The 27,197-nt window shown below is 44.3% G+C and overlaps 1 protein-coding gene across 5 annotated transcripts; it reads left to right on the top strand.

The window, feature by feature from the left end:
• The first annotated feature begins 259 nt into the window (after positions 1 to 259).
• On the top strand, positions 260 to 26,595 carry LOC113586030 (MTSS I-BAR domain containing 1). Of its 5 annotated transcripts, XM_081712828.1 has the most exons (15): positions 263 to 747; positions 5,742 to 5,803; positions 7,066 to 7,139; positions 13,517 to 13,601; positions 13,829 to 13,920; positions 14,245 to 14,319; positions 17,001 to 17,158; positions 17,399 to 17,506; positions 17,661 to 17,755; positions 18,690 to 18,900; positions 20,291 to 20,386; positions 20,772 to 20,963; positions 21,311 to 21,466; positions 21,758 to 21,899; positions 22,493 to 26,595. In XM_081712828.1, exons 1-15 carry the CDS (start codon positions 676 to 678, stop codon positions 23,038 to 23,040), a joined length of 2,166 nt encoding a protein of 721 aa, XP_081568954.1. In that variant the 5' UTR covers positions 263 to 675; the 3' UTR covers positions 23,041 to 26,595. The 5 variants fall into 5 exon arrangements, with proteins under 5 accessions (XP_081568956.1, XP_081568954.1, XP_035376086.1 ...); XM_081712830.1 differs by lacking the exon at positions 21,758 to 21,899 and having other exon boundaries at positions 260 to 747; positions 22,493 to 22,803; XM_035520193.2 differs by lacking the exon at positions 20,291 to 20,386.
• Positions 26,596 to 27,197: the final 602 nt, after the last annotated feature.

Genomic DNA, 27,197 nt, shown 5'->3' with positions numbered 1-27,197 from the left:
TTCTATCCTCTTTTACACCTGCGAAGGAAATGCACAATTTTATTATCAATCAAAGCATTAAAGTTTAGATTTATTTTATGTCAGATTTCCGGTATTCCTGTGTTTTTAGTACAAGATGCTCGTCATGCCATTCACTTACAGCTCTATCTCTGAAATCTTAATTATTGTATGCCAGTGCTCCTCTTCCAGATATTCACCACAGTTGTCAGTTCGGGGTGGAAAATTGTCTGGCTCGAGGAAGGCGTGGCTTCAGTGTCTCACGCGGTGTAAATCGGTAGCGGGTGAGGTCTCAGCTGCTTAAAGTTGTTAGAACTCGGTGATATGTGAAATGTTAGCCTATTAGAATTTGCATTCAAGTTAAAGTGAGTTTTTTTCCATGCTTGGGGTTTGCGTTTTGTCCTAAACGTGGATTAGGATTTTGCGGTGGTTCGTCCAAGCGGAAGATGGATATATTTTCGCAGTGGCAACTGTTCGTGAACCTCTGAGCCGTTACCGCATACACCCACACTGACGGGGCGCCGCGCGGCAGCTGCGCAGCTCCTGCGTGCGCGGAGGTCTTTCCTGAAAAGGTGGTGATTTCGCAAGATACGCTGATGTCTTTCATCTGAACGGTTGCAAACAACTGTCGCCGGGTTGAATTTTCAGATTACTAAACCTATCAAGGCAGGACTGACAATGGAGGCGTCCATGGAACGAGAATGCAGCGCACTAGGAGGACTTTTTCAAACAGTAATTACCGACATGAAGGTAACACCCTGTCTGTGTATCATACAACACTCTGCCCCGAATGATTTCGTTTTCATCACTTTCCTTCTCGTAGTGTTTGGTTGTTGGTCATGTATGGGTTTAGTTTGAATAGGCTGTGATATTTTAGCTTTACCGAGGGGCCGCGCTGCGGGTTGCTTGGCAGCAATAGCATTGTGAGGTGATTTTTTTATGCGTTTGTAGCGGCCAGTGTGTGTGTGTGTGTGTGTGTGTGTGTGTGTGTGTGTGTGTGTGTGTGTGTGTGTGTGTGTGTGTGTGTGTGTGTGTGTGTGTGTGTGTGTGTGTGTGTGTGTGTGTGTGTGTGTGTGTGTGAAATGCGTGCCAGGGACGGGGTTAGAGGACAAATTATATTTCTGAATCAGACATTGTCCAAAAGGCTACATCTTTGGCACTGTAATTTTGTTGTTTATTATAGAAAAGTTTTAAATATGACGTCAAAAACTGAATTAGGGTTGTTAAAATACGTGAGATTGCCGGCCTTTGTGAGTTATCCCGTTAATTATGATGGATTTTACTTGAAGGCCTGGATATCTGATGCCTCAGTTATCAATGCCTCGCTGACGCGCTAAAGAAAGCATCCTGGCGCGCGTGGGTCTTCACCTGCCGTGGAATGCGGGAGGATGCTCGTGACCTCAGAGGGCGCTGCGCGTTACGTACCGTCTGCGCGCGCCATCTCCTTCTCCATTGCTCCTGTTAAATAAATAATCCTGTTAAATAAATACTGAGAACAGTTTCAGAATACTGTGAAATGTTAATTACTTAACCAGTCAGATCATGAAGCCGGAATTGTTTTATAATTTATTAATATTATTTTAATAAAAATCGTTACAGTGTGGTAGTCTCAGAGATAAGAAAAGGTGCTGAAATATATCTAATTTTGTGAAGAGTGGTGTAAGCTTGTACGTGTGTGCGTGTATTTCTGTGCTGTATTATGATTCTTATACAATAAAAACATTAAATGTAATTTCTGCAAACCGTTATACAGTTATATGTGGTGATAGTTGGGAGAGTACAGTGTAATGAACATCAATAGCTACGTGTGTTTGCATTACATAGTTTTGTGTGTGTGTGTGTGTGTGTGTGTGTGTGTGTGTGTGTGTGTGTGTGTTGCACACTGAGAGAACAGACTGCAGCGTCATGGCTCTGGTTCTGCAACCTCTCACGTTGTCAAGGCAACAGATGTTGTCTCCAGTTATCAAACTACAAAAGAGCCAGAGATGAGGCGTGGATACATCACGCACGCACGCATGCATGCACACACACACACATACACACACACACACAAAAACACACACACACACAAAAACACACACACACACTGTGTATGCACTTGCTCAGTAAACATTGTGTATGTGTGTAACACTGGAGTAGCTGTATATTTACATGCCTGTAATTAATTGTCACTGATGGAGAGCTGTGTTTAAAAGAAGTGAGTGAGAATGCTTCTAAATAATTTACACATCACATAATCTCCTGACTATATTTTTATGATATTTTATATTCTTGTAGCAAACCGTTTCCAGAATGACTGTAGTTTCATTCAGATTGACCATGCGTCAAGAGATCACTTCAAGACTGTAGGCCTCGGGGACATAAGAATGCTGACACTGTCAAGACCTACAGTGGGAGAAGAACTGAGTGCATGGCATTGAGATGTAGACGCCTAGTACGTCCAGGAGAAGAATTGAGTGCATGGCATTAAGACGTAGACGCCTGGTACATCCATGAGAAGCTTAACCAAAAATGCCAGAGAACAGAGCACACTGGTCATCCCTGGGCCTGATGTCATTAGCATGACACTAAGGGTGGTTCCAACTATCAGCTGTAGCTACACCCACACTCTAGCTTTTTTAAGCAGGGACCTCTTTGCTTTCAGGATATTGCTTTCAGGATATTGGAACACCCTCACAGCTTCAGAGCAGCCTGCTCCCAGGCAGTTTCCTGCTTTGGTGACGCTCACTAGCAGACAGCTGAGGGCTCATAGGGCCAATCTCCAGCAGCTCCTGTCATCCCGTCTCTTCATCTGGGATCTTACTGTGGGCAGCACTGATGCGACATCTCTGATCATCTTATACTTGTCAGTCTTAGTTGTGCAATGTGGAGAACTGTATTAATAGATTCTAGTTTAAAATAACAGTAATCTGTTATGTTTGTCACACGCATACTGAGATACCGAGATACATCTGTTTACACTGTTAGCTGAATAGCTCTCCTGGTAACACTCAAAGAAACACTGTAATTTTCTTTATGTTGAGTTAGAAAGCCACTTGTTCCACAAACAGTTGTGTTTACATGATTACACAAAAATAACCTTACATGCTAACATTTTAAAGTTAAAACTGTGCAAGTTGGTAGTGGTGTATGACTCCTGTAGCTCACCGGCAAATCACATAGAGCAAAGTGCTGTAATATCATCGTGGTCCTGAAATCAGCTCCCCGTGTGCTGTCACACTGACACACGCGTAAGCCGCTCGGGATAAGAGTGTGTGCTACATGTAGCATGTGTAATGTGTCAACAGACAGTCACTGTCACAACTGACCATCTGTCCCATAACCGCAAAAAAGTCAATTTAACTGAATGGTTGTCTGTGAGAAGAAGATGAGTGAAGTAAAAGAGGCAGTGGCGTGGGGTCTGCACAGTGTACTATGCGGTCATCTGCACAGTGTACTATGCGGTCATCTGCACAGTGTACTATGCGGTCATCTGCACAGTGTACTATGCGGTCATCTGCACAGTGTACTATGCGGTCATCTGCACAGTGTACTGTGCGGTGTGCGGTCATCTGCACAGTGTACTATGCGGTCATCTGCACAGTGTAATATGCGGTCATCTGCACAGTGTACTATGCGGTCATCTGCACAGTGTACTGTGCGGTGTGCGGTCATCTGCACAGTGTACTATGCGGTCATCTGCACAGTGTAATATGCGGTCATCTGCACAGTGTACTATGCGGTCATCTGCACAGTGTACTGTGCGGTGTGCGGTCATCTGCACAGTGTAATATGCGGTCATCTGCACAGTGTACTATGCGGTCATCTGCACATTGTACTATGCGGTCATCTGCACAGTGTACTATGCGGTCATCTGCACAGTGTACTGTGCGGTGTGCGGTCATCTGCACAGTGTACTATGCGGTCATCTGCACAGTGTAATATGCGGTCATCTGCACAGTGTACTATGCGGTCATCTGCACAGTGTACTGTGCGGTGTGCGGTCATCTGCACAGTGTACTATGCGGTCATCTGCACAGTGTACTATGCGGTCATCTGCACAGTGTACTATGCGGTCATCTGCACAGTGTACTGTGCGGTGTGCGGTCATCTGCACAGTGTACTATGCGGTCATCTGCACAGTGTAATATGCGGTCATCTGCACAGTGTACTATGCGGTCATCTGCACAGTGTACTATGCGGTCATCTGCACAGTGTACTATGCGGTCATTTGCACAGTGTACTGTGCGGTGTGCGGTCATCTGCACAGTGTACTATGCGGTCATCTGCACAGTGTACTGTGCGGTGTGCGGTCATTTGCACAGTGTACTATGCGGTCATCTGCACAGTGTACTGTGCGGTCATCTGCACAGTGTACTATGCAGTCATCTGCACAGTGTACTATGCGGTCATCTGCACAGTGTACTGTGCGGTGTGCGGTCATCTGCACAGTGTACTATGCGGTCATCTGCACAGTGTAATATGCGGTCATCTGCACAGTGTACTATGCGGTCATCTGCACATTGTACTATGCGGTCATCTGCACAGTGTACTATGCGGTCATCTGCACAGTGTACTGTGCGGTGTGCGGTCATCTGCACAGTGTACTATGCGGTCATCTGCACAGTGTAATATGCGGTCATCTGCACAGTGTACTATGCGGTCATCTGCACAGTGTACTGTGCGGTGTGCGGTCATCTGCACAGTGTACTATGCGGTCATCTGCACAGTGTACTATGCGGTCATCTGCACAGTGTACTATGCGGTCATCTGCACAGTGTACTGTGCGGTGTGCGGTCATCTGCACAGTGTACTATGCGGTCATCTGCACAGTGTAATATGCGGTCATCTGCACAGTGTACTATGCGGTCATCTGCACAGTGTACTGTGCGGTGTGCGGTCATCTGCACAGTGTAATATGCGGTCATCTGCACAGTGTACTATGCGGTCATCTGCACAGTGTACTATGCGGTCATCTGCACAGTGTACTATGCGGTCATTTGCACAGTGTACTGTGCGGTGTGCGGTCATCTGCACAGTGTACTATGCGGTCATCTGCACAGTGTACTGTGCGGTGTGCGGTCATTTGCACAGTGTACTATGCGGTCATCTGCACAGTGTACTGTGCGGTCATCTGCACAGTGTACTATGCGGTCATCTGCACAGTGTACTGTGCGGTGTGTGGTCATCTGCACAGTGTAATATGCGGTCATTTGCACAGTGTACTATGCGGTCATCTGCACAGTGTACTATGCGGTCATCTGCACAGTGTACTATGCGGTCATCTGCACAGTGTACTGTGCGGTCATTTGCACAGTGTAATATGCGGTCATCTGCACAGTGTACTATGCGGTCATCTGCACAGTGTAATATGCGGTCATTTCCTTTTGTGTCAGTAGCTGAGGGACTGCTAGTGGGTTATGTGACTTAATAGCATGTGAAATGTACGAGCTGACCAGGACTGTTACTGCAGAAAAAACATGTTATCCTTTGGGTCATGGATTCAACTCCTAGCACAGCAGAGAGAGAGAGAGAGAGAAGATAAAATGTAAAAGGTAAGTGAAATTATAATGCAGAAGGTTAGGTAGAAGATACCTAAAGTAGTTGGAAATGATAACGCACATTTGGAAACACACAGAGGGGTAAAGGATGAATGGAAAATGAGAGTGATTATTTTTCGCTGATGTTCTCGTGTGGAGCGTTTCGGTGTTATGTGTCTGAGAAGGCGAGTGCATAAAGAGAAGCTTTTCTTCCTCACGTTGCAGGCCAGCTGCCCGGTGTGGGAGGACTTCATCAGTAAGGCAGGAAAACTGCAGGCCCAGCTCAGGTGAGGCTGCACACCACACACCTGGGCGCCGTTAGCACTCCATCTGCTTCTGATCAGATGGACCGGCAGGTCAGGGCAAAGGGTTTAAATGCGGGAAGGAAGATTTCCTATACACTGTCTCGTTACAGCTGACCTTTCTGTGTCGGTGTGTCTAACAATGAAAGAGAGGTTTTTTGTTTGTGTGTGTGTGTGTGTGTGTGTTTGTTGCTGCCCCTCCTGTTCTGAAGGTTGCTGCACCAAACAAAGAAAAGAGAAAAAATGTAATTCAATTAAGCTCAATCAGACTAGTGTAATGATCACATCACGGTGCCATCATCTCCTTCTTAGACTCACACACACACACACACACACACAAACACATCACGGTGCCATTATCTCCTTCTTAGACTCACACACATAAACACACACATCAGTGTCATCATCTCCTTCTTAGACTCTCACGCACACACAAACACACACACATACATACACACAAAATCAGAGTGTCATCATCTGCCCTAGAGTGCAGAGTAGTCACACATAAAACAAACTTCATGTGAATGCTTAAATTCACTCCAGGTTATTTCAACACATATACCTGTAATTTCTTATGTTGGTGAGAATGGAATGTGTATGTATGTGTGTGTTTCAACCGTAGCAACTGCCCTGTGGACAGAAACACACACACACTTCTCCAGATACACACATCACACAGAACCTCTCCACGCTGCTCCTCGTACGTCAGCTCTTGAGGGATTTGTCACCTAGATATGCGTTTCATCAGTCAAAAACAGAATATTTTCAAAGCTGGAGAATATTAATTACTATTCAAACCTATGGTATATGGGGGCTTTTTTTTTTAAATAAACACATATAGACCACAAACAAACACCATAAAACCTGCAACAGCTTACAATATGTACTTAGGCACACAGACTTTTACACAAAGTTAGTGTCTTTCAAATGTTTTATTTTGCTTCTGTCTCTTGTACAGTAGTGTATTTCAGTGTTTAAGGTACTTGACTAGTATTCAGAAGGTTGCCCATTCAAGCCCCACCACTGCCAAGTTGCCACCGTTGGGCCCCTGAGCAAGACCCTTAACCCTCAATTTTTTAAATTCAAAGTCATAATTGTAAGTCACTTCGGATAAAAGTGTCAGCTAAATGCCATAAAGTTAAATATAACAGTTGTAGTTAAAGGTATAAAATATGTTTTATGCAAAATGGAATTCCATCCAAAAATAAAAGTGAAAGATTGTGCATGTACGTCGTTTCCCTTCCCAGGACGACAGTAGTCGCGGTGACGGCTTTCCTCGATGCGTTTCAAAAGGTGGCAGACTTGGCCACTGGCAGCAGAGGTAGGGAATGCACACACACACACACACACACACACACACACACACTCACACACACACACACACACACACACACACACACACTCACACACACACACACTCACACACACACACACACAGTCACACACACACACACACACACACACACACACACACACACACACACACACACACACACTCACACACACACACACACACACACACACACACACACACTCCCGAGCCCCTCCCTGCCTCCTACCTCCTACACCTACATGAATTTCGTTTGCCTAACACGCATCTGTCCGTCTGAACCTCACACTTCAACCTGCCTGTCTTCTTACACAAACGCCCCTTTTTGTTGCTCTGTGTGTGTTTTACACCTAGCAAGGTGGCTGCTAGCTGTTAGGCCACCTCCCTCTGTGAGCATGGCTGTCTCGTTCAGTCATGTTACAGTTTCGTGTGTGTGTGTGTGTGTGTGTGTGTGAGTGTGTAAGTGAATGGGTGCTTTTAGGCTTATATATTGTGTTCGTGGCAAGAATGTGTGAAAGAGAGAACAGCAGGTGATCCTCTCTTTCTCTCTCTCCCTCTCTCTTGCTGTCTCTCTCTCTCTCTCACTCTCTCTCTCTGTCTAGCTCTCTGCATGTGCACTGTTAATTAGGGATGAGGTGACTGAAGCCGGAGCTCGTTAGTTCAAATCAAACAGAATCATTTAACAGGATGGAGCCGGTAATGAGCAACAGAGCCGCCATCTGCCCAGCGGAGCTGCCATGATGGCTCAAGCCCTCTAGTATGGCAAGGAAGCCGCAGGCTGCGTTGACAGCCATGATGGCTCAAATCTGCTGCATGCTGAAGTCAGCTCAGCTGCACTGAGTGGACACATGGCTGTAAATGCTTCTGAGAACAGTAGTTACCCAGAACTCACAATAACACGTGCACGTGTGAACTTAGCAGTATGAACTGATCTGTGCTGAATGTCGATTAAACGTTACTTGGGCATAAAACAAGGATTCAGCTGCACCAAATTCAGTGTTGAAAATTGAATTGCAATTGCAAATACAGTTGATTATGGATAAGGTACTAGTAATAACAGCAACAATAACCATGCATTTACTAATGTAGTTTACAAAATGCATTTGCTAGACCATTTATGAAGGGAAAACCGATTGATGTTAAAGCGTGTGAATGTTCCAGTGCTCCGTGGATCAGCCTTTGCAGATGGCTGTTAAAACCATCTTCTCTCAGAACAGGTGGGCAAATGGGATCTCAGCAAAATAGGAAGCCGAAGCAAACTTTCTCTCTGCTTCTTTCCTGCTCCTGTTCGGCTCCACTGCTGTGAAAGCAGGCCAGAGTTGCACTGAGTGCTCTGGCAGAGCTGACCGAGCAGCGCTGAGCATGATGGGATAATTGTGTGTGAATGGGGGTGGGGACACGTCCCTGCATACGTCTATGGTAAATGTACATTTTGGCTGGTGCTGTTACGTCTATGGTAAATGCAGGTTTCAGTCGCATTGGGTGTAGATTTTGGTTGGAGCATTTATGTGCGTGAAAACAAAGTCTTTGATTGGTGCGGTTGGGTACCTGAGATGCACTCAAATCTGGTTTTGTAGGCTTGTCTGTGTATCTGCCTGTCTGCGGGTTTGATTCTCATCAGCCACGTGTGTGTGTATTGCTTTAGGCCTGTCCATAAATCTGTTAACTGTCTGTTATCTGTCTGTTAAAGTAAAGCGATGAATGCGCAGAAAAGAAACCGCATCCCTTTTAAGTCAGAGGGAATGGAACATTCGCTCTGAAGATCCTAGGGGTGGAGTTATAATAAAGAAGGTCTCTAACACAAAAACCTGCAAATCCCTGTAACACTCTGAAAACAAACAAACAAAAAAAATTACTTAAACTCGGCACTGAATTTTACTGCATTTTAATTAATCTGGTATGATAAAGATGTCTCTTTTTTTAGTTCCAGTTGGAAATGGGAGTGCTTCGTTTTTCACAAGCTGCAGACAAGATAGCGTAGATTTGATTGTGTAACTCTCATATAGAGCCAAGTTTAGTCTTCAGGAGAGAGAAGAGATTTTCATTTGGCAATATGTTGAAAGTTAAAATAAAGAGTTGAAACTCACCTTCATGACAGAGTTTATCTTTTACTCGAATTTGAAAAAAAAGTCAAAGATAAAACCATGATATAAGGATGTAGTGTGGAAGAGAGAGGAACTAACATATTTTCTAAAATTCCTATGGAGTCAGAGGGGCCAAGCATAATAGCTTTGTAGCTGCTTGTCTGTCTGTCTGTTTGTCTGCCTGTCTGCCAGTCAGTCTGCATTCCTGCCTGTCCTCTTTCTAACTCGGCAGACTCTTGGCTCTGACTGGAGTCAGTCTGCACAGATACACACTGTAAGGCTGCAGCTGTTTTCACTGGGTCACAGTCACAGTTCTGACAGTGTAGTGTGTGTGTGTGTGTGTGTGTGTGTGTGTGTGTGTGTGTGTTGGTTGGTGGGTATGTGACATACTTTGTTGTATTATTTGATATCTACTTGACCTAGCGATTGATGTGAGTGAACATCTTTAAAAATGGAGGAGAGTCATCCAGCATGTAGGTAGGCCTGGAGCCAAAGACAGAAAGTTAGAATGTGTGTGTGCTGTGTTTTTTGAGAGAGAGAGAGAGAGAGAGAGAGAGAGAGAGAGAGAGAGAGAGAGAGAGAGAGAATGTATGTATGTATGTATGTATGTGATGTATGTGGGTATGTATGGGTTTTAGGTTTCTCACTCATTATTTATAGAAAGAATGTGAGACACTCCACACTCTTAATATCTTCATCAGGAGGAATGCCCCATTTAGACACACAACCTGCATTATTGAGCTGACTGGGATGAGCTGACTGGGATGAGCTGTATGTGTGTGTATCTTCCCTAGTGGCTGTCCTCCTGAAAGGTCACCATGTCCTATGAACCACATTAGTGCTGTCTCCTTTTGGTGTGTGTGTGTGTGTGTGTGTGTGTGAGAGAGAGAGAGAGAGAGAGAGAAAGCGAGAGAGACAATCACAGCACATTATCCAGTGAGGAATGTGTGTAGCCTCCTTGTGATGCTGTCAGGAGAGGTTCTGTATTGTGAGGGTGAATTCTGGCTGGTGTGGTTACCTGTTAGGAGCAGCCTCAGAGCTGCAGAGGTGCTGTGTGGAATAGGCCCTATGTCACACACACACACGCACGCACGCACAAACATACAGGGCTCATCCCGCATACGGCAGCGGACCTACAGTGTGGTGTGGTCTGACTGCATTGATAGTCTAAACACAGTGATGATGTATCTGTTTTCAGAGAGAGGTGTATGTGTGTGTGTCATAGCAGAGGGGAGGTACTGCTGCATTGCAGTGCTTTGCACTAGCCCTCTGCCACCGCTATTAATAATAAAGGGGTGGGGGAATTATGAGGGAGACATTTTTGTAGCTACACTGCAACAGTATTTATAGATTTGGGGTCAGAAGACCAGCAACAGAGTATCAGGGTGGCTATCCTCTCTCTCTCTCTCTCTCTCTCTCTCTCTCTCTCTCTCTCTCTCTCTCTCTCTCTCTCTCTCTCTGTCTGTTTGTCTCTCTCTCTGTCTGTCTGTCTGTCTCTCTCTCTCTCTCTCTAGAATGCACTCTACTGATAATCATTATATCCATTCTATCTCAGTTTACTGTCTCAAAGCCATCTGTATTGTCTTCTGCAGAGTGTGTGTGTGTGTGTGTGCGTGTGTGTGTGTGTGTGTGTGTGCGCGCATGTGTATGCATGTTTGTGTGTCTGAAAGTTAGGGTTCTGAGACAGGAGATTGATAAAACAAAACCAATTTAAAAAATCAATCAAATGATTATAGTGAGCAAACACTATGGTGAGGTTTAGTGACCTACGACCCCCTCCGCCTACGGTATATTGCCACCTGTTTTGCCTTGATGCAGTTTTGCCCTTTGCCAGGAAGAACAGAATTTTTCTGATGGTGCCAGAATTTTAAAACTTAAAGAGCATGGTTAGAATGTTTTGGGGGTTTTTGGTACATTTTTGGTGTAAAGTTTGTACAGTGAAAGAGGAAGTGCAGCTGTCTCAACTAGAGATGGCACGATAGCATTTTTTTCTGTACTGATCCAATATCATTGTGCTGCATTTGAACACAATATCAGTATCACCTGATATCGATACTGATCTGATATTTTTTTCATTAAAACCAACTGTGGTACTGTGGTGCATTTGTTTGGGTGAAACAGATTAAGATTTTTTTAGTGTGAGAAGTATTACATATGCTATATTTTTGTAGATATAAATGGATACAGCATACAACATCTCTCTTAGTGAGATCATATTTATCACACACACTCACACCCACACACACTCACTTTCTGCCTGTCTCTCTCTCCCTGCTCAGAGAGAGAAAGAAAATTACGTAAAATTAAAATTAATTACGGCTGCCTTAATTTTACTCTGTAGTTTATCTGCATCCTTTCTCATTAATGAATGCAACAGTAATTCAACATCAACTTTAATATTGACCTTTTAATTCTTTGTCTTGTGAATTTCATCCATAAATCATTATTCTTACTGGGCACACACCTTTCGGCTGTTCTAAAGCCACGGAGCAATTAGCTTCATGAGTTTAAGGGAGGGTGCTTTACTCGTTCAGTTATTCTTTCCCCGTCGGGTTTCTTCTCCTCTTTCTCCTTCCCCATCCCAGAATTCCCTTTACTTGACGGCCAAACTGGAAACAACGTCGTAAGACAACACTTCTTCAAAGATAGGCTGCATGATTACCAGACAGTAGTATACAAACCAAGATCATCCTTTTTCTTCAGCATTAACAGGAATATTAACGAGCAATAAATGGCCTCTGAATTAGTATGAACTGTTTAACATCAGACAAGGCATTAAGTACGTCTGTATCCACCAATGACCCTGCAAACCTCTCCATCACCACGTAATGCTGTCATGGATAAAATGTCCACGTTTAGTGAGTAACCTCAAATCATCTACTTGCAGCCTCATTGTCTTACCGACTAGCTTCTTAAAGAATGTGTTTAACTCAGTAGCAGCCGATATACTTCAGATAGTAAACACCTCACTCTTACCAGGCATTTTTTCTGACTAAAAACTACAGCTGTGAAACCTCTTTTTTAAAAGAAAACTCTAGAAGCAACTGTGTTAATTAATTACCCTTTTCAAATTTACCCTTCATTGGGAAAATCATTGAGATTTGCTTTCAAGCAATTTGTTAGTTTTCTGTCCTTAAATAGCTGTCTAGACAAATCTGTCAGGTTTTCAGCCTACTCACAGTACTAAGACTCTAATCAAGGTAATTAATGACATTCATTTGAACACAGATCCAGGGAAGCTGCCAATTCTACTACTGCTTGATCTCAGCACAGCCTTTGATACGGTAGACCATAACATTCTTAGAGGTAGACTTGAGAAGTGGGTTGGACTCTCAGTCCTAAAATGGTTCAGTTCATACATGCAAGGCAAGAATTATGCTGTCAAAATAGAAAATAATCTTTCTGAAAGAGTGTCTGGGACCGGTGGTGTCCCCCAGGGTTCGAATCTTGGGCCGCTCTTAGTTAACCTATACGTACTTCCTCTTGGCCAAATCATACAAGATTTTGGGCCATCTTATCATAAGTATGCACTCAGATTTACTTAGCCCTCTGCTCAGACAACTAAGGTCTCCTCGATTCTCTTTGTAAGTGACTTGAGCACCTCACTAACTGGATGGGCCAAAACGTCCTGCAGTTAATCATCTTACAACAGAGGTTATTATATTTGGCAACAGCAATGAGAGCAGCAGACTAGCTGCCTTTTTGGAATCAAAAGCCCTAAAATCTAAAGAGCTAGCTCATAACCTTGGCATACTAGTAGACACTGATCACATCAAATCAATTACCAAATCAGCAATTAATTAACTTGAGAACATGTATATGTAAATGTATCATTAATATACAAATTAGAAAACGCTTATACAGGATAAATCTAAAACAGAATGAAACGAATTAGTAGTTCTCTCTCTGGCTCCCTCGTTCCCTTCTATATATCCCTCTCTCCTTTGTCCTCTTTCTCTCTTTTCATCCCTCACTCTTCCCCCTTTCTGTCTCATCTCTCTCACTCCTTCACTCACACTAAAACACTTTAGTTGGCATTTCTCTTTGTGAAAATATATGCATGTATATATATGTGTGTCAGTGTGTGTGTGTGTGTGTGTGTGTGTGAGTTATAAACTTGTTCTAAATTTTAAACTCTGTTCATTGACTTTGGAATGCATAACTGGGAAATACACTATACACATAACTGAATAGTACGTTCAGTTTGTCATTGTCTAATCATGTGTTCATGAATCCCTCACTGTGTGTATGTGTGTGTGTGCTGTGTTTACGTGTCTGGTACAGGTGGTACCAGGGATATTGGATCAGCCCTGACACGGCTGTGTATGAGACATCGCAGTATAGAGGCCAAACTCAGACAGTTCTCAACGTGAGTCTTACACACACACAGACACACACACACACACACACACACGCATGCACACACACACAGTGCTGACAGAGTAGTGTCATGTGCACCATCATTTGTGCGCATATAAGTATTAGGGACAAGGGATGTTTATGAGTTTAATATTAGAGAATTTCTATTGTTATCGTGTATAATGTATGTATATGTGTTAGGCTACACACGTGCCACGTGTGTGTTAATGTGTACAGGGTGTTTGTGGAGTCACTGATTAACCCACTCCAGGAACAGATGGAGGAGTGGAAGAGAGTGGCCAACACTATGGATAAGGACCATGCCAAAGGTAAGCGCGCACACACCCGCACACACACACACACACACACCCACACACCCACACACCTCCCCCCCCACACCCACACACACACCCCCCCCACACACACACACAGCGGGTTATAGCTGCAAGCATTTCTCTGCAGTCTCTCTGCTGTGCAGCCTCTCATCACTTCTCTGTTTGACCACTTTAATACTTTTTTGTAGAATTTCCTTCATGCTTCTGCTGACATCGAAACAACTCTCAAAGCCCTTCAGCGTTTGCCTCTCTCCATCTGTCTCAATCTCTCCATCTCTGACTCTCTCTGTTTATCTCTCTCTTCCGTTCTCTGGACAGAATACAAACGAGCTCGCCAGGAGATCAAGAAGAAATCTTCAGACACACTTAAACTGCAAAAGAAAGCAAAGAAGGGTTAGTCTCGCTTCTCTTCCTCATTCGTTTATAAGGACACAGATGCTCTGATTTGAGTAAATCAGAGCAGGTCATAAGCTTTTGTAAAAAAACAAAAAAACAGAATCACAACAAAGGGATAAAAGGTTATGAAATATTGAGAGCGATCCATTATGTACAGGCAGAGTATTAGATGCTGCTTTGATAAGGAACTGTAAGCCATTTTATTTTCAAATAATTGCCTCAAATATTTTGGTATCAAGGATTTCAAATGAACGTTTAATGGCACACATCAAGGACAATGCCCACCATGTCTCTATAGAATCAAACTGTAGCGTTAAAGGTGTGTGTGTGTGTGTGTGTGTGTGTGTGTGTGTGTGTGTGTGTGTGTGTGTGTATGTATGTCCACAGTCTACCTGTATCAATATTACTAATAATGCTATACTACATATTTCCTAAGACCATCACCATACACAAATACATACATACACACAAAAATATACATGCCAAAACACTCGCAAACGCATACACACAAACTCTCACAAATTTTTCTATATTACTGCCCCTATGACTGTGGGAACCATTGCAGTGCAATTTGTGTTGTTCAAATGAACTGATGTTTTGTATGTAACATAAGACAGACTTTCACACTTTCTTTCACAGTATGTGTGCTCAGCCGTCAAATTTAATGCCTAAATTGTATGTTTGGGTTGTAGGTTTGGAATGCCTTTGCATTCCAATAAAGTATACTGTTTAGTCCCTAGACGGATGGGCTCTCTCTCTCTCTCTCTCTCTCTCTCTCTCTCTCTCTCTCTCTGTGTGTGTGTGTGTGTGTGTGTGTGTGTACGCCATAAACTCAATGGGGACAGTCCACCCATCGTTTTCCTTAAGTACACAGTATGTGACCTTAACAGCAATCAGGAACCAGTTCTGCTTCCATTGTGTTTACATAACCTCTGAGATATCCACCCAAACACACATTCTGATATACAGGCCATACTGGAGAGGAGCACAGACAGACCTTTTCCTTGACATGCTACTTTAAGCAGGTTTGTGGAGCTGTTCTCCAGCAGAGGGCGCTGTAGCTTTGAGCTAATGCGTATTATCCATTTTTTCAAAAGTGTAACATTAGACCAAGAGGCCGTTTTGAAGTCGGTGGAAGAACTTGTAGAACTTGTAGGCTCAGTGTGACCTTCTTCCCCCGCTGATGGACAACAACTTTATTAGAGCCCGTTTATTTTTTCCATTACAGATCATAAAAAGCCATGAGTGCATTTTAAACTCTGATGACGTTCATGGTCTATACTGATGGGTTCGGCTGGCATGACTTTGAGAGCATAGATCAGAGACCCTCCATCTGAATTAAGGCTAGCTGGACAAACCTTTATTCTGTAGCCAGATGAGGACCTCAGAACATCAGAAGGAGATGATCACTTGAGAACACACTGGAGCGGAACATGGGTGCAGGGCATTTGGGCAGGGTATGGGAGCTAGACACTGGAGCAGGGCACAGGGCTGGGCACAGGAGCTGGGCACAGGAGCTGGGCACAGGAGCTGGGCACAGGGGCAGGGCACTGGAGCCGGGCACTGGAGCTGGGCACAGGAGCTAGGCACAGGAGCTGGGCACAGGGGCAGGGCACTGGAGCCGGGCATTGGAGCCGGGCACAGGAGCTGGGCACTGGAGCTGGGCACAGGAGCTGGGCACAGGGGCTGGGCACAGGAGCTGGGCACTGGAGCTGGGCACAGGGGCTGGGCACTGGAGACGGGCACAGGGGCAGGGCACAGGAGCTGGGCACAGGAGCTGGGCACAGGAGCAGGGCACTGGAGCTGGGCACAGGAGCCGGGCATGCCTGTGGGCCTGCTGTCTCATTTGTGTCTATGAAGGTGCTGCTGTAAAGGATCCAACATTTCTTAACTACACATTTATGTTTGCTTTCTTCAACATTATATATTGTAGAATGGTTTCACTTTCTGATATATATAAGATGTTAACCATTGCAATTATGAGCACAGCTGCCTGTACATTTACCTGTATTCAGCTAGTGTATTCAAATTTTCTACTAGTGTGCCACATATTTTCCTGAATGAGAAAGTAAAAAGTTATTTACATTTACATTTATATATATATATATATATATAGCAGACACTCTTTTTCGGAAAAAATACCCTTAAAATGAGATACCGCATAATACAAGTCAGCACTGAAGCCTAGATTGAGATGCAATAGAATACAATGCTATAAAATACAACACCATTCAAGTGCTATTACCAGATAAGACAATTGGAGTGCAAATATATCTGATTTACTAGTATATGATTACATTACATTAAAGTTCTTTTCAAAGAGCACTTGATTTTAAGTACAGCTGTTGAGCACACCTGTTTTCACCACTATAACCATGGTTCTCTGAACTTTCATCGATGATGATGATAATTCACAAGCCTGCCCTGACTTTCAGAATTAAGTGATCATTACTGTGTGTGTGTGCGTGCGTGTGTGTGTGTGTGTGTGTGTGTGAACGGTGTGGGTGAGTACAATACAGCTGAGGACCAAGCAGGTGATGACCAAGGCATTAAATATGATCACTTAGACAGATGTTGTATGTGAAAGGAAGGAAAAATTAAATGCGTGCATGTGTTTGTGTGTGTGTGTGTGTGTGTACATGCATTTGCGTGCGTGCGTGTATGCTCGCGTGCACTAGGGCGCGGAGACCTCCAGCCGCAGGTGGACAGTGCTCTGCAGGACGTGAGCGATAAATACGTCACGCTGCAGGAGACGGAGAGGCAGGCGGTGCGGAGGGCCCTGATCGAGGAGAGGGCCCGATTCTGCACGCTCGTCTCCATGCTCAGACCCGCTGTGGTGAGCCCTTCTCCTCTACCTGTCTTCCATCCGGTCCTGTGCTACTCCACCCTCTGTCTCCTCCTTCTTTGCCTGCTCACGGTTACCTTCTCGCTCCTTCAGTCTTTTTATCACTCTTATTTGTGATTCCTCTCCCCTCATCTGTCCCCTCAGCTCACCTCTCCTCTCCCCTCCTGTGTTCAGAATAAACGAATAAAAGATTTTAATTTGGTATGCGGTTTTGTGTGTGCATCGTTTCAGGAAGAAGAGGTGTGTATGTTGGGCGAGATCACTCACCTGCAGTCGATATCTGATGATCTGAGGTCTTTGACTATGGACCCACACAAGCTGCCTCCTTCCAGTGAACAGGTGCACACACACACACACACACACACACACACACACACACAAAGATAAGTTCAAATACCTGTCCCTTATATAATTCCCCCTAGTTATTGTTGATATATGGTATTTAATTAATCATTCATACGATACACGGTGTAGATTTTTTATTGCTGTTCAGGTAATAGCTGATCTGAAGGGGTCAGAGTGCAGCTGGTCATATCAGACTCCGCCTTCTTCTCCGAGCACCACATCCAGGAAGTCCAGCATGTGTAGGTGAGTAGCCTAAGTGACCAGTGCATGTGTTTCCACTTTGTCCTAATGCTTTTAAGCCATAGTTTTAGTTTTTTCAGCAGACCTGATGAGAGTCTCAGTTTGGGTGTCCGGTTTTTTTATCTGACCGAGGAAATCGCCAGTTACATGAGGAAGCTTAGGTGAAGAAGTTTCACACTATGCATCAAAGTCCAAGATCGTTATACTCATATGCACAAAGTGCAATGAAAACAATACCTGCATGGCACTCTTCCAGACATCTAATCTAATCTCTCATCCAATCTCATCTAGTCTCATCTAATCTCATCTCCTTTCCATTTTTCCTGGTGAGGATCATGGTGGTAGCAGGCTAAGATCAGTCCACAATTTTCTGTTCTCTGTGACACATTCCAGCTCCGCCTGTGGGACACCCAGACATCCCCAGGCCAGCTGGGAGATATAATCCCTACAGCAGGTCCTGGATCAGCCTGTTGCCAGTTGCCAGTTGAACATGCCTACCTGAAACAGCTGTAGTGGTAGCTGACCAGGGCACATCCTTATAAGATGCCCAAATCACCTCAAATGGCTTAATACAGAAATGTATAAATGGCACTACTAAACAACTATATATATATATATATATATATATATATATATATATATATATATATATATATATATATATATATATATATATATATATATAACTCTATATATAACTCTATAACTCTATATATATATATATATACACACACACACACACACACACACACACACACACACACACACACATACACACACATGTATGTACCAATTTAGTGAAGAAATATAGTACTGTATGCGTCCCATTAACCCTGATGAGAGGGTCTTGCCTCTCTGTGTCTCTCTTGTGGTGTCTCTCTCTCTCTCTCTCTCTCTCTCTCTCTCTCTCTCTCTGTCTGTACCTCTCTGTCAGCAGTAGTCTGAACAGCGTGAACAGCAGTGATTCTCGTTCAAGCAGCTCTCATTCTCACTCTCCCACCTCGCACTTCCGCTTCCGAGGCTCCACCCTCCCCCAGCAAGGCCCCGCCCGCCTTCCCAGTGTGTCCTCCCATGACTCTGGCTTCACCTCTCAGGAAACTTGTCAATCTAAGAGCCCTTCTCCAATGCCTCCAGACAGCAGTGCACAGGTGACCATTGATAGAACTTTGGCACTACAGCTTACACATGCACGCACAAACACACACACAGCTCACAACTGTACTGTTGAGGGGTGGGTCCATCATGCACACAGTGAAGTCAGGGCAGAACAAACTGCAACAGGAATTTGGTAGCTAGTTAAAAAGTGTCCCAGTATGTCACAGTGTGCTTTCTCCAGCGTTGGAGTTTGTCTGGTGAGAATGATGCCTGTAGCACAGTTTGTATAGGTGTTTCATATATGATACACATTCATATAAAGTGAGAACTAATGTGTCTACAGTAAGGAGACATGATGACTGATATTCAGGCATTTCTGTAAAGTCTTTCAGATATGATAACCTTTAATTGGAGCCTTTGCAACATTAGATTGCTTCTGCTCTTATACGATGCAGGAGACAACTAACACTTTAGGGAATGAGCATGACATTTAATCATATTCTTTTGAAATGGGTATTATTGTGAATCATGCTCATGCATATTACATCAGGAGCTGACAGACTTTCACAGTGGGCAGTAATGAATATGTATTATTACAGAACCCAGCCCAAACCTGCTGCCATAGGAACTGTCTCTTGTTGCTAGGGAACATCTACCATTAAGTTAGGGAGCCATGGTGCTGAAGACAACGATGAGTCATTCTCACCTGTCAGAGCATACACACACACACACACACACACACACACATATGCACACACTGGCACATAGCATGGGAGCCCTTTTCATTCTTCAAACATGTATTTATATGGCACTGTTCACATCCCTATCTCTCTTTCTCTCTCTCTCCTTCTCTGTCCCGCCTTCTCTCCTTATCTCTCACCATGCAACCCTCTCTATGAGCTGCTCCCCCTCTGCCCTGTGTAATCCTGTTGCTGTCTGTCTCTCTGCATGGCCTGTATCTCCAGCCAGGCGTAGGCAACAGAGGCTTAGCAACGGACCCGTGTGCAGCTTCTGTATTTAATGATGGGGATTAGTGAAGTGCTTAGTGTTTGGTGATTGATGATCAGGGTTTGGTGGCTCGTATGGGATGGTTAGTGTTTAGTAGTTAGTATTTGGTGGTTGGTGCTTAGTGTTTAGATATTAGTGCTTAGTGTTTGGTGGTTATTGTTTATATGTCAGTGGTTAGTGTTTGTTGGTTAGTGTTTAGATGTTAAAGCTTAGTGTTTAGATGTTAGTGCTTAGAGTTTAGTTAGTGGTTAGTATTTAGATGTTAGTTGTTAGTGTTTAGATATTAGTGCTTAGTGTTTAGATATTATGGCTATGGCTTTCGAGTTTTGCTGCCCTGCTCTTCTGCTCTAATGCGTGTGTTTCATGTTGGCTTCTTGTGTCTGTGAGCGCATCTGTATTCACATGCTTTGCATGGCTGTGTGTGTGTTTGTTTAGCACTCTGGCTTCTCCTGCCCTGATGAGTCTTATCAGCCAATCACAGACAGCCTCACTTCCACATTACCTGACTCCAGCACCAACACTGAAGAAAAGGTGACACATGCATTCATAGAAATATACACACACACACACACACACACACACACACAAATGCAGAGGTAGGTATGTGTAGGGTACTTATACATTGTTGTACATTCGTAGAAAGCAATTACATGTACCTACACACACACACAGACATACACATAGGTTGGAAATGCAAGTATATGAAGGTTACTTGCTTATGGCAAATGTTAAGCCACGTGTGTGTGCACCCACATGCAAGACTACATCTAATCTCAGGATATTCTTTTGGTCTGCAATTCTATGATGTGTCAGCTGCATTTCACTATGAGCTGTTATGGTAGGTTCATCGTCATATACGATTCGTCATTCATCCTGATTTTTTGTTTCCTGTTTTTTATTTACCTCACTGATTCAGTTGTTAAATGGGCGCGAGTCACTTAGCCCGTATGCAGAGAGCTCTTCCCTGCTCATCCCTCCATCTTCTCCACCTCCCTCATACCCCTTTCATCACCCTCTGTGGGCATGGTCTCGGCCGGGCGATTTCGTGCCATGTTTTCTGCTGGGTCCCAGTGCCCTCCCCCTCTCCCACAGAGTTCCAAGCTGGAAGGTCAGTCCCACTCCCACCCTTCTATCCTCTCATCTGCTCTCTCTCTCTCTCTCTCTCTCTCTCTCTCTCTCTCTCTCTCTCTCTCGCTCCCTGTCTCTTGCCCAACTGTTTGCCCAATACATTTTTTTATTCCTATTTATTTTCCCTCATCATTCTCTTTTCATCACCTCCCACGAAGACTTCTTATTTCATTTCATGAATAAATGGGTAAACACAAAGAAACGCAGACAGGAAGAAAATGCAAACGTATGCACAGTGCCATGGTGTCCATCGGTGACACGTCACTCACCGACTCCTTGTTAATCCCTCATCTGCATGATGCCCCATGTGTCTGTCCATTTCTGCAGGACTGGGTCAGACCGGGCCCGTATGACCAGCCCACGGTGAACACCCTGCGGCGGGGGAAGGACCAGGAGAGGGGACGGGAGGGCCGGGAGTTCAGCAGCCTTGGCGAGGAAGCTCCGAATGCCATTCCCAATGCCAGCACCCGCGGCACAACCAGGGTGAGTGGCACAGCCTGGCGTGGAACGTTCCCTGAGCTCTCAGGGTTTGTGTGTGTGTGTGTGTGTGTGTGTGTGTGTGTGTGTGTGTGTGTGTGTTTGTGTGTGCGTGCGTGTGTGTGTGTGCATGCTCCCTGCTGGATCCCACCAGACTCGCTTCAGCTGGTGATCCTCGGATTTCTCGTGAGCCAAATGTGTGAAAGCAGAGGAGGCACAAAAATGTGCAATGCATGGAGTCTTGGAGCAGAGCATACAATCATGCTCTGTGTGTGTGTGTGTGCGCATGCTCTATAGGATGAAGCTCATGAAGAGTTGGCTGTGTGTCTGAAACGTGGTCTGTCACTGGACATCCCACGCAGCAGTAGAGACTCTGTTCAGGGTTCCAGTGGCTACAGCACGCAGACCAACACACCCTGCTGCAGTGAAGATGCCCATGGTAAGGAGTGCATGTGTTGCGGGCATCACAGTGGCATCTTACATCTAGAGGAGCAGTGTGCCCAGCGCAGGCGACAGCACCACCTGAGGAGATGACAGCATGCTGCAACCACAGTACCACTGCATTACAAAACCACAGCACTACAGAACCACAGAACTACAGAACCTTGCCATAGCCTTCTACCCACATGCTATTTACATGCATGAGCTGTGGCAAACTTTGTAGCTCTAGAACTGGACTTCATATTCAACTACATTGACATCATCATTAGAAACAACTGTCACCATCTTAGCCTGTCTTGGTTTTAATTGGTACAACAGTCACCTTGGGCATTCGATGGACTGCCTAACATCTTCATTTACCTACCTTACCTACTACCTAACATTTTCACATTTTTACATTTCTCATGATCTAAAGATATCTTCAGAAATACGGAAGGTCATTGCACGTTGCCGCTTTAGGATGCACAGAATCTGACTGTGAAATAGGAGTCAGTATGGCTTTGCGGATTGTACTGTTGATCCATATTTAGATTTTTTCCTGTATCTCTTGTAAGTGAATCCAGACCCATATCTCTTTGTCTCTCTCCACAGTGTTTGATTATGACCACTTACCAGGGGGTGAAGATCATGACCCAGAGCAGCGGGACTGCGATGGGACCTCCCCCATTTCTCGGAACCCTGACATCGGCCAGTTGTATCGGCGGACGTTACCAGCCAAGCGTCCTGCTTCGACAGGCGGCTTGCCCTCACCCTGTGGCCCGGTAACGGCAACCCCTGGCATTGCCACCATCCGCCGTGCGCCCTCGTCCAAGCCGAGCTTGTGGCGGGGGTCGAGCGGCCAGGGTCCGATCCCCATCAGGACCCCCGTCATCCCTGTAAAGACGCCCACCGTGCCAGAGCTACCGGCCCCTCCACTCTGTAGCGAGGGCAGAGAAAGCCCCCGCAGCCCCACCGGGAATGGCAGTAACCAATTACCCTCAGAGCGAGTGGCCGCCTCCTTCGGCCAATCAGCCAGTCTGCCTGAGGAAGAGGAGGAGGGGCATGATGTGCAGGAAGATGATACACCCCTGGCTATTCGCCGAGGCATGAGGCTCAAAAAGACAATGACCAGTGACCGGTTTGCACCGCTTCTCGAATGAAGGGCGGGGACTGTCTCGGTCTTGACCAATCAGGACCCACAGCTCACATGTGGCAGAAGTGATCGAGGTAGCGACACCGTTAACATGGCGTGGGAGTGTTATTTTCCATCATAGGGTATGAGAGCTGTTATTGCCTACATAATCTGATTGTTTGGTTGTATACATAGTTTCTCTGTTTTGAAGTGATTCTCTTTTACTGTTACTGATACTGTAGGCCTTTACTACCAGCCCACACTTCTATAGGTGCCAGAACGCTGTGCCTGATACCGGCGTTTTCCTTTATACTTTTGTCCCAATCAGGAATTGGAAGCAGGAATTGCATCTGGCCCAGGACAGCCCCTCTTAAGCTTACTCAAAGATAGCTCAGTGTACCTCAATGGGTTAAAATGTGAAAAGGCTCCCTTAAACAGGACCCGTAACAGCTTGTGCACATAGCAGAACTCTGTGCATTTTTCTGCGTGAAGAAAATCTTAGAAAGCAAATTGGTTTCTTTCGTAGTTAGAAAGAATGCAAAGCAGTGTTGGGAGAAAGAAGAGGGTGAGACGAGTGACCCTTCCTGCCCCACTACCACTCTGACTGCCCTCCTCCGGGTTCAGAGGCCTCCTCCGCTCTTGGTGGGCTGCAGCGGCAGAAGTCTGATTGCTGATCATGGCAGCGAGGCCTTCACTGATAGTGTGCTCGATGGGCAATGTCATAAATGGACTAGGCTTTACTATGTTTTCAGCCACCACTGCAGTACATAGCTTGGACAGAGCCATTTCTGTGATGCGTTCCTAATTCAGCAAAAGCCTAAACTACCGACCGACTTTCATATAGTTCAAGTTTGGTTCATTTGTCACATACATAGTCATACACAGTATAACTCGCAATGAAATGGTTGAGTGCTCTGTCCAAACTATATAGTCGCTGTAATTAACACAGCTGGAAGCAGGAGTGGCATCTAGACACCTTAGCCAGGAAACGATAGCCTGTTCTAGCTGAGGTGAGTCTGGAGCCTGTATAAAGGTGAAGGACTTCATTGCAGGACGAGGCAGACACACGAACAGCCTCCTAAGCCCATGTATTTCCAGCCAGATGTGGAAAACTGAATGTATAATACAGCCATAACATATCAGCTGCAGAGTTAGTTATTTACGTTTTATGGCATTTAGCTGACACTTTTATCCAAAGCTACTTACAATTATGACTGAGAATAACATGAGCCATTGAGGGTTAAAAGTCTTGCTCAGGGGTCTAACAGCAGCAACTTGGTGGTAGGGCTTGAACTGGCAACCTTCTGATTACTAGTCAATTACCTTAACCACTGAGCTACTACCACCCTGGTTATACACCTTAGCAGAATGGCATAGCAATACTAGAGTGTGGTGCCTTGTGCTTGTAGAAGCAAACTTCCCCCAGCATCCCTAAGCAGTCATGCGAGCTCAAATAGAAGCATCACTGCCACCTCAGGGTATGTGGCTGTCGTGTTTGACTGATGCATGGCATAGTGTACATGAACCGCATTAGGTCTGTTTTCGAATGACAGCAAGTACAGTGAGGTTGATTTAGGGGCAGACACAGGGCAAAGTCTCTCTCCCTCTGCTTCCCCCCATGGTGGATAATGGCAGGCTGGGTTTATTTCTGCCACTGTACGGTAGGAGCTGTAGTGCCTGTGGGCCTGCAGAAGAGCCTGGATGAGGTCTGCTACCCTGCAAAGTTCCCAGCATTCACTCACTCTTTCTGAACTTAACTAACAAAGTCCTAGTCAAGATTAAGACCAACAGAGGAGGCAAGGCTAAAACCAAGCCCAAGACCCAAACAGGGCCAGACAAATGGTTCAAAACCAAGATCATATCAGGACCAGACAAACAATTCAAGACCAAGACAATAACAGAGCTAGACGAACAGCTCAAGACCAAGACCATAACATAGCTAGACTAACAGTTCAAGACCAAGACCATAACAGGGAAAGACAAACAGTTTAAGACCAAGACCATAACAGAGCTAGACAAACACTTCAAGACCATAACAGGACCAGACAAACAATTCAAGACCAATACCATAACAGAGCTAGATGAACAGTTCAAATAGTTAAAATCAGCTCCAAGACCATAACAGAGATAGACAAACAGTTCAAGACAATAACAGAGCTAGACGAACAATTCAAGACCAAGACCATAACATAGCTAGACGAACAGTTCAAGACCAAGACCATAACAGACCCAGACGAACAGTTCAAGACCATAAAAGGGCTATACGAACAGTTCACGACTAATACCATAACAGGGCCAGACAAACAGTTCAAGACCAAGACAATAAGAGAGCTAGAGGAACAGCTCAAGACCAAGACCATAACAGGGCCAGACAAACAGTTCAAGACCAAGACCATAGAAAAACTAGACAAACAGTTCAAGACCAAGACCATAACAGAGCTAGACGAACAGTTTGAGTCAAGACCAAGACTAGAAAATTCTGAATTCAAATTACAACCATCATTTGAATATGGCTTACCACACATCCTTATACCAAAATTTTTCATTTAATCTTTCTCACTTATAACAAATAATGCCTCACACACAAAAGCAACACCAAAAATACCTTCACTGCATCTTACAACTAGACATTACATTTACAGCATTTGGCAGACACTGTTACACACAGCAGATTACATATATATCAGTATGACACTACATGTGATCCCTGGGAATCAAACTCATAACCTTGGTATTACTAACATCCTGCTCTTCATACTGAGAGCTTGATATCAAGACCAGTGGTTAAGACCAGGTAAAAATTTGACTGAGTGTGTAACAGAGTTTGTATTGAACACAAGGACTGTACACTTGCTTATTTCCATGGAAACAGCAGGGAGAACAGTAAAATGTTCCTTAGTGCTGTTCCAACCCAAGGTCCTATAGCCTACACAAATAGTTATAAAATAACACCCGCAACGAGACCACTGGAAGTTTCTTTTGAAACATTCTATTCCGGTTTCACTGTACTGTTTAGAGTTTATTATCAAATTTAATAACATTCAAACAGCAAGCAAATGATCTACTTCAGAAATACTACTGAATATCATTCTTTCTCCTTTTTAATGGTAAATTAAATCTCTGGGTCTGGCTTTTCCATCTCCTTTATGTCAGGTTATGTAATAAATGTTCAGTGTGCTGTATGCTTTATGGTAACTTTAGGCCTGTGTGAAGCTCAGGCAGAAAGGGTCTATAACCTTCTAGAATGTTCCTCTTAGCTGATGCTAGATGCATATGAAGCTGATTGTCTGTACATAGTTCTCCATGTGTCTATTTGAACTACTACTCCTGCCAATACTATTGTTACTGAACAATAATTTAGCTGCTCTGATATTGCTATGGAGGAAGTCACTAACATTTATGAATGAAAAGAACAGTACAGATGTTTGGATAAGAGTGAAGAAGTTGGTGTGAAGCTGGGAAGTTACTATGAAGTCATTTATATGTGAGGAATCCAGTTCTTCTAGGTGCTTCAGTGCTGAAGAGTCTCTGTTTAATTCCTGTGCTAAATTGTTGGTTTAGCTAATAAAATTACTGAGTGAAATTCTTCACTTTCACTTATCTTTTCAAGGCCCAAATCATAAAATACTACAAATATTTGTACAACACCAAACTAGAGGGGGAATTAAAAAAATCCCCAAATATTGCAAAACAATATTTACTTTTAAAAAGAAGTAAAAAGAAACACCTAATCAGACCTAAGAATGTTCCAGGCATGAGGGTACTTAAATGACATCCCTCCACTCCAACCCCTGGCCTACTTTACGACTCAACCGTGTATGCGTGAAGAATGAAGACTGGTCAGCCCTGCATGTACAAAAGCACTAATACTGATTTGAGAAATGGGCAGAACTTATGCCACCATGTAACCCACACTTACAGTACGTAACAGGATGGAAAGCTTTAACATTTTGTAACAGCATGAGAAAAATGATGCATTGATAGACAGGCATAAGTACAGAATTATTAGTTCACTCTAAGCACCACGCTGCTCTGGCTCAAAGCCCATTTAAGCTGGAGGCTAATTTGTTTATAGTTCTATGGGAGAGACGAGCAACAGTGACCTTGGGGTTAGTGAGGGTAAGGCTCATTAACTCCCGAAACTACAGACTCGTACAGCCCATATAAGTTTCTGATTTCTTTCCA

This window comes from Electrophorus electricus, chromosome 4 (assembly GCF_041902795.1).
Source record: "Electrophorus electricus isolate QZ-2024a chromosome 4, ASM4190279v1, whole genome shotgun sequence".
In the NCBI taxonomy this organism is placed as follows: domain Eukaryota; kingdom Metazoa; phylum Chordata; class Actinopteri; order Gymnotiformes; family Gymnotidae; genus Electrophorus; species Electrophorus electricus.
The sequence above is the reverse complement of the archived record's forward strand: the minus strand, read 5'-3'. Positions and strand labels throughout refer to the sequence as shown.

Bases quoted from the DNA above. Each gene is read 5' to 3' on its own strand.
- LOC113586030 (XM_081712828.1), top strand. From the start codon at position 676: ATGGAGGCGTCCATGGAACGAGAATGCAGCGCACTAGGAGGACTTTTT. The intron at 13,602-13,828 runs GTGAGTCTTACA...TAATGTGTACAG, and splicing joins AAACTCAGACAGTTCTCAAC to GGTGTTTGTGGAGTCACTGA. The intron at 20,964-21,310 runs GTCAGTCCCACT...CCATTTCTGCAG, and splicing joins ACAGAGTTCCAAGCTGGAAG to GACTGGGTCAGACCGGGCCC.